General features: G+C 32.9%; 1 protein-coding gene across 1 annotated transcript; it reads right to left on the reverse strand.

Annotated features, from left to right (window-relative positions):
• Window positions 1-7,334: 7,334 nt before the first annotated feature.
• LOC128201409 (uncharacterized) lies at window positions 7,335-9,715 on the reverse strand. The gene is made up of 3 exons (XM_052898230.1): window positions 9,414-9,715; window positions 8,880-9,000; window positions 7,335-8,792 (listed from the first exon to the last, which is right to left on the reverse strand). Exons 2-3 carry the CDS (start codon window positions 8,991-8,993, stop codon window positions 7,335-7,337), a joined length of 1,572 nt encoding a protein of 523 aa, XP_052754190.1. The 5' UTR covers window positions 8,994-9,000; window positions 9,414-9,715.
• Between the last annotated feature and the right edge of the window lie 1,936 nt (window positions 9,716-11,651).

The following is an 11,651-nucleotide window of genomic DNA, read 5'->3' on the forward strand; positions in this document are numbered from 1 at the left end:
AAAAGTAATTATATATTGTACAAGCAGACTTATTATTGATTAACTCTTGCCCGCGACTTTGTCCGCGTTAGCGGTATTACACTGGTTATTTAATTAAAATTACATACATACATACATACATAACTGTCACGCCTGTCTCCCATTAGGGTAGGCAGAGACAATGGAACGCCAAATGCTTCGATTCAAACAAACCTCTTTCGCTTCTTCCACATTCATCAATCTTTTCATACACGCTCGCCGGTTACGGGTACTTTTAATTTGGCCCTTCTTCAGCACGTCGCCTATTTGGTCGACATACGTCCGTCTAGGGCGAACCCTAGCGACATCTCCATTCATTCTTGCTCGATAAATCTCTTTCGTAATTCTTCTTTCATCCATCCTCTCCAAATGACCATAATTAATTAAAATTATTTTGTTTAATTCCGCTACCATCAGTATGTGTGTGACTGCCAATACTCGAAGATCGACCACCACTATTACTACCAGAAGCTCCACAATCTTCCATATTAGCCATCAATCTCCGACTGCCATTTTGTTCACGCACGTTTTGCGACACGTGTTTCACCTCTAAACGAGGTATCTTCAGGCAAATTATTAGATCGCTGCTCGGAGTGTAATGTTAACCGTTCGGTTTGTGGGGGAAGGGATTGTTAGTAATGCGAGCTACCAGTCCCGTTGCTAGCAATACACCCTGTCAGGCGATTTCTATGTGGCCCCATCTGGAAACCATCGTGCTGAATTCCTGGTGTATTCATCACGATGGGCTAACTAACCTGCCTTTTCATCCTCACCTATCATTCCTCACTGGTGCCCCGCCAGTGTATACCGATAGCGCGGACAGAGTTACTATTCCATTGTCATCCATTAAAAAAAAAACACCTAGTTCGTTAAAAAATATCATTTTCAGCCGTAAACTGTCCACTGCTGGACATAAGCCTTCCCCAAAATGGGAGTTTTGCCAGCTGATTTTTATGTTTTAAGAAGGACGCTGCTGCCTATCCCTTGTCCTCCCTTAGTCATCTTTTACGATACACGGGAAAGGAAGGGGTGGCACATTCTATGCCGGGACCACATGGCGAAATTTTTACTGGTATATATTCTTTGAGCGTAATAAACTACCCCCATTAATTATAAAAACTGAAACATTTAACAAAAAGTGTTTTGTTTCTTTCTTTTAAATTGAGAATTTAACCCAAAAGAAAAGACAAAGCACATCAATAGAAAAAATAGGTTTTGAGACTTTTAATATTTTTATGAATAAGGGGGTATGTGTATATGTAACACATTTAAAGCACCAAGAGGTAGCAAGCGAATTAATTCTCTTTCATATTTATAATATTCGATAATATTACATTATTTATGACTGTATGGTCTCGGCATTGGCCGTGTGGTCACGGCATAGAATAGGCAACCCCTTCCTGTTCCGTGGGTGTCGTAAGAGGCGACTAAGGGAGGGCGAGAGATGGACAGCAGCGTCCCTCTTAAAACATCTCCAAAGCCTAACTGCGTTTTTTTTTATTGGATGACAAGGGACTGGTAACCCCGCCTGCGTTATCGGTATACACTGACGGGGCACCAGTAAAAAATGATAGGTGAGGATGAAGCAGGTAATAACTGATCACTGATAACTGATCAAATGCAACACCTTTTTTACAATGTTTCTAGCAAAGAAATTTCATTTCATTTCACTGACGTGATAAATGCCAAATAACTTATGTGAAGGTGGAAGGAATTGAACGGTATGTGAGAAATTACTAAATCGATTAAAAAGCAATATAATGATAATAGAATCATTTTAAAATATCATTAATCTATTTGGCATCGATTAAGAACGATTTCTATTTGGCTGTATGCAACATTAAAGATAAGACGTCTCGGTATAGACAAGCGATTGTTATTAAAAAAATAGTTGTACTTTTTAAAAATGGCGGACTGTCAAGTTAGAAGGCGGGAAAATATTAGGTCGGACGAAGTAGTGGTTATGTTTAAAATGTTATTGCACAAACTGTTTTTACTTCATCATTTATTAACAGGACTGCTTGGTGGTGTCATTTGTTATAATAATTTTGATTCCGAAGAGGATTATGTGTATCAAATCTGCGGTCTCACGCCGGCGTACGGGACATATTGGAATTTTGTAAGTTGAATAATATAAGAGTAATGTAGTATTTTTTTTTTATATATAAACTAGCGACCCATCCCGGCTTCGCACGGGTGGACATTTTTACAATATTTTACATTTTTATCTGTACCTGCCTAGCTACCTATTTCATAGATGTGCCCGCCCCCACCTGCCCCTCTCCCGCACCGCTAAAGTAGCTACGAATAACATGTACAACGCGACAGCGTTGTTTCTATTTCTATGAATTATTAAATTCGTAATATCTATTGAATGGAATAGCCGATTTGAACAATATGTTTAAAAATATAAACACAAAGCAATAATTATCGTTAATAATTTGCTTTAATCGAAGCACGTCCGAAATGAAATGACCGCATGAATGACATAACAACATGCTTGTACTGTCAACACTGAAAAATTTTTCCAATTTCCTTATTAACTGAAGAACCGCTCGAGCGATTTTGTGCAAACTTCACATAAACCATCTACTAAATAGTCCGAACAAAGCGTAAACATTTGGTTTGGATAGGTGAGCACGTTCTTGAGTTATAAAATTACAACGAAAAGTGGCATTAAATAAGCCAGTTGGGATGTGTTGCTAATCAGAAAATAACAAATACATATTAAATTACAATTCTTGATAGCTATCTATACATCCATAATTTTTTTTAAAATTTTTCTACTAATAATTATGGCAATTAAAAAATAAACAAAGATTAATCTGTCAGCCAGATGTATAGGTAGTTTTATTGTTAAAATTTCGTAGGTACTTATTTTAAATTAAGAACGACCAGATTCATCTGTTTTATCTGCGAGGGTACCGCGAGCGATTACAGAATGCACTCAGTGGTACTGTTGCCAGAATGGCTAGTTTTTTCTTTCCCCAATTTTGAGTAAAAATATTTCTGTTCGTGGAATTTTGATAAAATAAAATCCTTGCAGAAATTTTTGGAGAAACGTGTGATTGGTTTGGAGAAATTAGGCAAATTTTTTGGATAGTTTTGGTACTTGTAAACTTGGATTATATAGGTTTTTTTTTTTGGTGAAAATGGTATGGTAACCCCTAAGCCTGCGCTAACGGAATACGCTGGCGGAGCACCAGTGAAGGGTGATAGATGAGAATGAAAACAGGCCAGTTAGCCCATCATGATGAATTCATCAGGAACTAACCATGATAGTTTCCAGGGGGAACCGCGAGGAGGTCGACCTGGTTGGGTATATTGCTAGCAATGGGATTCTCAGTCTCCATTACTAACAATCCCTTTCCCCCCGGATTATATAGGTAGAGATAGACGTCTTCATTCAAATATGTATTTCGAAAAAAGCGGGCCAAATTTTTTTAAACAATTGCGTACGTAAAGTGAGAAATGATTACTTGAGATCAGGGGTTCCCAAACTTATTTTGTCTGTGCTCACTTTGAGAATAAATTACTTTTTAACGCCCCCATTTTTTTTTTCACCTACTTATAAACCATTATTGCTCTTTATACAACTATTTTATCTATTCTATTTTTTTTTATACAACTTAGAATGGCAAACAAGCTGACGGCCCACCTGATGGAAAGTGGTAACCGTCGCCTATAGACACGAGCAGTACCGTGGACATAACAGAGTACACTGTTTCGCCCATGATACCCCCATGCGTTGCCATTCCTGAGGACTCGGGTGTTATTCCTCTGTACCCTGTAAATTCACTGCCAGAACCTATACTAAAGGTGTACATATGTATATGTACATATGTATCACCGGTGGTATCACCAACTAATTATTATATAATATATTTATATTATTAAATTATACAAAATGGTTCCCAGTTATCTGTTACACTTTAATTACGTTACGGTAAAAGTTTATTGTTTTGTATTATTTTGAATTGACCACAAAAAGAAGAAAGTACTCGATTCGACTGTATTTTTTTTTATTTCCAAGTATGTTACCTTATAACTCCGTCAGTTATGAACTAGTCTAGAAAATTATTTTTATCTGAATAGAAGAAACTAAAAGTTTTTTTTTTTTTTGTTAATGGTAACCCCGCCTACGCGGCGGGAAAGGGATTGTTAGTAATGGAGACTGAGAATCCCATTGCTAGCAATATACCCAGCCAGGTTGACCTCCTCGCGGTTCTCCCTGGAAACTATCATGGTTAATGATGAATTCATCATGATGGGCTAACTGGCCTGTTTTCATTCTCACCTATCACCCTTCACTGGTGCTCTGCCAGCGTATCCCGTTAGCGCAGGCGGGGTTACCGTACCATTTACACCCATTATTGGAATACAATCTTTAATTTATAATTTGACTAATATTATACACGCGTATAGGTGTCTCCTTGTGTTAGAAGAATGGCCAAGCGGCTCGGTATAGTGGTTTATTTTGAATTTCACTTGTGTGAAATGAGTATCACTACATAGTATAAAACAAAGTCGCTGTCGCTGTCTGTCCGTTACTATGTATGCTTAAATCTTTAAAACTATACAACGGATTTTGAAGCGGGTTTTTTTTTTAATAGATCGAGTGATTCAAGAGGAAGGTTTATATGTACAATACATGCATAATATTGTAGAGAAACACTGTTAAATTTAAAGGTTTCTAATGTGATGTGATGTAATGTGCACCCGTGTGAAGCCGGGACGGGTCGCTAGTATTGAATATTTTAATCATCGATAATCGAAGCCGTCTATAAATAAATTTTAAACTAATTTAACCAAAACATATATTGTCCTAAATTGACATTTATTGTAGCACATTTACAATGTTGTTGTACCTAACAATTTTAATCTACCCGTTCTCAATAGTTTTTATTGCACAAGACATACACGGTGAACGCATTTTTAAATAAAGAACACATTATTATTTTTTAAATTATTCTCATTCGAATTCTAATTTATTACATGTGTTTTTTTTTTAAATTATACAATAATCGTAAATAGAATGAATTCGAATTTGGAACGTGATATTTTCGAACGAAAAAGTTGTGTTGAAAAAGTGAAGTTTTTTTGTTTGTTCCTATTGAGAACTGTGTTTTATTCGCATCATATTTTTTCTATCGTGTTCAGTGTCATTTTGAATGTACGAATCATGGGGTACAGTGACGTAATATACGATGTGTTAGGTAAATATGGGACAGCGTTGATAACTTGTTGGAATTTAGTAAGTACATACTGCTTTGTACATAATTTTTTTATGAAAAAAGCTTTTGAGTACGTCCAATGTTTTCGCGAGTGAATTTGGCCAGTAGTTGCCACGTTTGGCAGTTGAATTGGCAACTGCATTTAGGCTTTGTAACTGTTTTAAGAGGGACCCTCGCCGTCCCTTAGTCGCTTTATACGATATCCACGGTAAAGCAAGGCTTGGTCTATTCTATGCCGGGACCACATGACTTTTGGTTCAAATAAATAAATGAACTTTCTTAACGCCTGACAAGAAGCATATAGCAATTTTGAATATCTAACAGTGATAGAACTCTTAGCATGAGGCGTTTTTTTTATTTATCTATTGAAATGAAATATGTGATCATTTATTTATTTATACTTTTGCGTAAATAAAAACATGTCTACATGGCGGACTTAATGCCCGATGGCATTCTCTACTAGTCAACCGTTACGATCAACAGAGAGAGAAAGAGAGAGAGAGATTAAAAGGCGGTGAATAGAAAAAAAATGTAAATCGACGTCTACACTTCTACACTAATATTATAAAGAGAAAAGATTTGTATTTTCATGTGTATGAATGTTTGTAATGAATAAACTCAAAAACTACTTTGTCGATATCAAAAATTCTCTCATCATTAGAAAGCTGCATTCACCCTGAGTAAAACAGGCTATATTTATTGCTAGAAACGATTAGGGATCCTTACTAAAACTTTAGTAACGTAACTCAAGGTGTAAATACAATGCTATAAAACATCTTTGGTCGCGTGCGCTGCGGAAACTATTGGTGATAGAACAAAAGTATGTTCTACAATATTGAAGAAAATATCAATAACTACAAAAAACTTCGCGACACTATATTCTAACTAATATCGTTATGTCACAATAATTTTCAAATTCAATAGTATTTGTTTGTTTAATTTTGTTTATATATATATATATATATATATATATATATATATATATATATATATATATATATATATATATATATATATATATATATATATATATATATATATATATATATATATATATATCGCATGCCTAATGAAAGACTGACCTAACTCAAAAAATACAATTGTTGGGAAATCGCAAAAGAAGATTTTGCTATAAGGACTTAGCCTACTTAATAACCATATAAATTAATTAACCATGAATGATTGTATTTTAAAAATATGGTTAACTATTGATCAATACCAAGTAAAAACAAATGCCGAAAATAATTTCTATCTATTTAAAAAAAAAATATGTAAAATGTACATTCTAAGTTAAGTCAGTTTTTTATAAAAAGTAAAACAAACATTTTTAAATGCAAGTATTCTATTAGGTTTTAAGCCTGTTTCATTTTAAATTATTAATTATTTATAATGACTAATTTAGGATTTAGTCTATATATGATTACATTGGGAAAACATATTTAGAGAATGGGTCATTTTATTCAAATTAGCAGACTGTCGATAAACGTAATACCAGCCATTTTCAAATTATTAAAAGACATTAATATAAATAATAAACTTTTATTGCAATATTCTTTATCAGTAGCACATACAAATAACAAATTTGACGTCTCAATTTTATTTATTGGTTCTATAAATCAACATAAAAATAATGCAAAAAAAAGCAATAGAATTGCTTGTTTGAATTGAAATTATAAAACAAAATTTCTATATTAGAACATAAAAGTTTTAACAAACTTAAAAAATATACACACTTTGGTTATTAAACCTATAAAATAAATCAATGTATTAATCAAGTTTAGTTAAATTACTATAAAACAAAATCAAAACTTATAAAGAAAACATAATTAAACTTTTTAGATTTTTTTAAATAATATGTAATCATTGTTTTATTAATCTTAAGTTAATTTATTATATATATATATATATATATATATATCACTTATTTGTATATATAGTTGGTTTAATATCCTTGTATTTCTGATACTTCCTGGTATACGTTATGTTTAGTTTTAATGAAAAATGAAAAAGGTGTATCTTTTTTCACCATTATCACCTTTATGTCATTCCATAAAACAGTAGTCCCGTTTTTACTTTTATTAGTTAACACCCCAATCTTCTTGAAGTTTTTTCAAATTTTGATTTGTAATAAAATGCTGAATTAGGAGATTGCAAAACAGCTTGTAGATCAAACACAAGAACTTTATTTCCATCATCTATTTTGCAGCGATCATTATATTTTTCTTGGCGGCTCAATGTTTTTTCTTCTAAATGGGCATTGTACAAATCATTAAGTAATACTTTTTGCTGAAGCGTCGTGTTATTATATTGCAAACATAAATCGCATTGATCTTTTTTGGGACGAAAAAATGATATATTATAATCTTGTGTAAATACTTTATAAAATGTACAATATCTACCAGCTGCTTTGTTATTTTCATTTTGAGCTACTTTAAAGTCTCTGAAAAGATCTGAAATTGTTTTCCCGCCATCAATATACTCACGAGTAGAATATTGCCTAATGTAATGGGATTCAATTCTTGGTATCGAATCTATAAACTCTTTAATATCGTTTAGTAGTTGTTTATCAACTCTTGCATGGTTGTTGTGCTGTCCTCTCAGATCTTGTGCTAGAATTCCATGTTCATCTATTTTGCTTCTGACAGTTCGTATAACACGATCAGAAATATCTAAGGTTTTTATAAAAAACGTTTTACAGACTCGAACAGACTGCCCTTCTACTACGAAATGGAAAGCTTTATTGCAATTTCTTGGATTACTAGCATTTGTATATTTATATTTTGGGTTTATATTAGTCATACAAGACATAATGAATGATCTTTGAGCATCAACCTGGCCGAGATTCCAATACATATCAAAAATTGTTTGTCTTTGATCTGCAGTTATCTTTTTACAGCATTTGAGTCTACATTGAATACCACAGGGTAGTTGAACAGAACGAGGATTAATTGTTTTATTTTTCATATTGATGTATGATTTTCCTGCATTTCTCAGACTTTTAGCTTTATTCTGTTTCCAGCTTTCTTCTTTCCGTTTACGTTTCCTTCCCTTCTTCTCGCCTTCATTTTCTTCTAGTAATGTAGTATATTGTCTGATTTCCTGATTTTTCGCAACTTCGGTTATTGTAGGTTCATTAATGTTTCTTTGCTCCGATTGTTTTGCTGATTGCTGAATAATGTTATTTTTTATTTTGTTTTGTTCATTACTGGAGTCTGTATCGGAACTATCACTCGAAGATCCTGAAGATGATGAGGATGAAGAACATGTAGAAGATGAGGAGCTCCCTGATGATCTTGATCGACTTGGATATACTGGTATTTGCTTTTTCTTTTTAGTTGGAATGTATGTCGAATCTTGATCGCTCAAATCGACATCGCTATTTTCAGATTTGGAATGTTTTTCATCAGTGCAATCGTGGATGTCTGTGATGTTATGAAAGTCATTTTCATTGTTAATTGAAGGTGATTCCAAAACTTCAAAATATTCCTGTACGTTTGAGTAATGCTGATTTTCGGGATTGTTTGTTATATCAGTTAACATCTACAATAATAAAACGTATTTTAGTAATATATTAAAATAAATAAGAAATATACGAACCTAATTTTTAAAGTTCTTTAAAATTGTTACCGTCACTTCTGTTGATGGCACTGATTCGTGTCCTTTATCTTGTGTTGCCAATAGTGGCGCCGGATTTCGAGTCCGAATAAGTTCTATTATCTTTTTCGAGCTATTCAGCGACATTATCAACCTAAAATATAAATAGTCATATTATGCCTCTGGGACAATAAAAAATTTTTGTAAGTAGTTTTTAGATCAACAATGACTTAATATAAAATATTTACAGGAAAAGCAAAAAGTTACGCATTATATTCCATTCTTTTTTTCAAACAAAGACTAAACTAATATTATGGCCCCTAAGTAAAAATAACTTTCAGTGGTAAACAGACTTATACTCGAATGCTACAAAGTGTTACCTCAAGTAATGGATTGTTTTAATAGTAAACTGACTTAAATCTTAATAGCTCCCAAAAGATATAATAACGTATAATATTAAATTGTCTTAAAACAGAATGTTTCACGTAATATATTAGTAAAATATCTATTAAACTGACCTCAAATTTAATCTGTCAATATAAGATTACAAAATTGGATAAAACTTACTTCAAATTTAGTCGTAAACACACTCAATAATGATTGGGTCTTCGTTCAATAAAACTATAATAACCTCTCTCTACAAGTGCTGGACACAAACTGGCGTGAGTCTCTGTTTGACGAAAATACGAAGAGAGATCCCACAAATGTGAAAGAGACGGATATATTGCAGGGGTGGCAACAATGCGTAATTTCAACATAATTCAAAAGGTAGACGGTAGATAGTGGTAACAGAAGCCTACATCTGTAAGTAACTCAATTCTGACCTATCTACTAAAGAGTCAGTATTACATTAAGCATGCGATATATATATATATATATATATAATCTTTATTTTTACTCAACAATGGGTTATTAAAACAAGAGTTTAAATTAAGGTGACAGTTAATTAAGCACCTATGGACTTTATGGTACATTTCTAATTATGTGTACCAAGTATCACAAGTTAATTTTTATTACCTATTATATTATATAGTTATTATATACTATTACAATTATAGTTTATACTAGCGACCTGTCCCGACTTTGCACGGATGGACATTTTCACATTTTACATTTTTATCTGTACTTACCTAGCTACCTATTTCATAGATGTGCCCGCCCCCACCTGCCCCTCTTTAGCACCGCTAAAATAGCTACGAATAACATGTACAACGCGACAGCGTTATTTTTTCTATTTCTATGAATTATTTAATTCGTAATATCTATTGAATGGAATAGCCGATTTGAACAATTCAAAAAGTAATCTACATAAATTAAAACAGTTTTGAAAACAATATGATTTATTTGAATAAGGATTTAAACAGAAGTATGAATAACATGGTGTAATTTTGGTCGGTATTTCTATCAGAGGGAGACTTTGTACAAAAGTCGATTGCTTGGGTAGCTCTGTCCCATTCGTGTTTCAACCGTGAAGCAGTTGTGTCTGCATGGCTGTGTTTCGGTTCGAAGGGTGGGATATGGCGTGAATTTACTGGGTACAGAGGAGTAACACCTAAGTCTTCAGGAGTAGCAACGCATGGGGGGTATCATGGGCGAAACAGTATACTCTGTTATATCCACGGTACTGCTCATGTCTACAGGCAACAGTTACCGCTTTCCATCAGGTGGGCCGTCAATTTGTTTGCCATCCTATGTTGTATAAAAAAAAATCAACTTTTAAAATGTAAAAAGTGATTATTGTGACATAACGATAATAGTTGGACATATAGTGTCGCGAAGTTTTTTGTAGTTATTGATATTTTCTTCAATATTGCAGAACGTACTTTTGTTCTATCACCAATAGTTTCCGCAGCGCACGCGACCAAAGATATTTTATAGCATTTTTTTTACACCTTGAATTACGTTACTAAAGTTTTAGTAAGGATACCAAATTTTTATAGCAATATTATTACTAATATAGCATATATATATATATATATATATATATATATATATATATATATATATATATATATATATATATATATATATATATATATATATATATATATATATATGTATATATATAGTAGTGAATGCACCGCCTACTTAATTTTCCGCTTGTTTCATGGTTGATTCGTAGAGAACGCCATTAGATGTTAAGTCCGCCATACACTTATTTATACAATTGTATATTAAAGTTTAAATAAGTATATAAATATATCTATGTATTATAAATATTTAATAAAGCATCACGGCCATTCATATGTTTGAAAGAACGTGATTTATATGCGATTACTGGAGTCAAGTGTAAATTGAGACCCGTGACCTGAATTGACCTATTAATTGCTACATCGGAGTGTCAGAAGTGTTGCAAGAGTAAAATTTATTATTTACCCATAATTTAGGGTAATACAAGGTGACTCAAAAGAAAGTTCACATTTAAAAAATCGATATTATTAAAAAAAATGTTTATTATATATTAAAATACACTTTTTGGGAACTCAGAATAGTTTCGTTCATGCAATAATCAAAACAAATGTCACCTTTTTTTGAGACACCTGTATATTATTTAGATTGAATTATTTCGATTAAATTTGTAAATAAAAACTGACTTATACATACTATGATATATAGTAATTTTTTTTAATGGGTGATAATGCAGTGGTAACCCCGCATACACTATCGGCATATGCTGGCAGGGCACCAGTGAAAGATGACTGGTGACGATGAAAGCAGGTCAGTTAGCCCATCGTGACGAGTTCCACTAGAATTAATCACGATAGCTTCTAGAGGGAACCGCGTCAAGGTCGACCTAATAGGGTG

This window comes from Galleria mellonella, unplaced genomic scaffold (genome assembly GCF_026898425.1).
Source record: "Galleria mellonella isolate WM207_F2 unplaced genomic scaffold, CSIRO_AGI_GalMel_v1 utg424, whole genome shotgun sequence".
Classification (NCBI taxonomy): Eukaryota; Metazoa; Arthropoda; class Insecta; order Lepidoptera; family Pyralidae; genus Galleria; species Galleria mellonella.

Bases quoted from the DNA above. Each gene is read 5' to 3' on its own strand.
- LOC128201409 (XM_052898230.1), bottom strand. From the start codon at position 8,993: ATGTCGCTGAATAGCTCGAAAAAGATAATAGAACTTATTCGGACTCGA. The intron at 8,793-8,879 runs GTAACAATTTTA...TTATTATTGTAG, and splicing joins TGCCATCAACAGAAGTGACG to ATGTTAACTGATATAACAAA.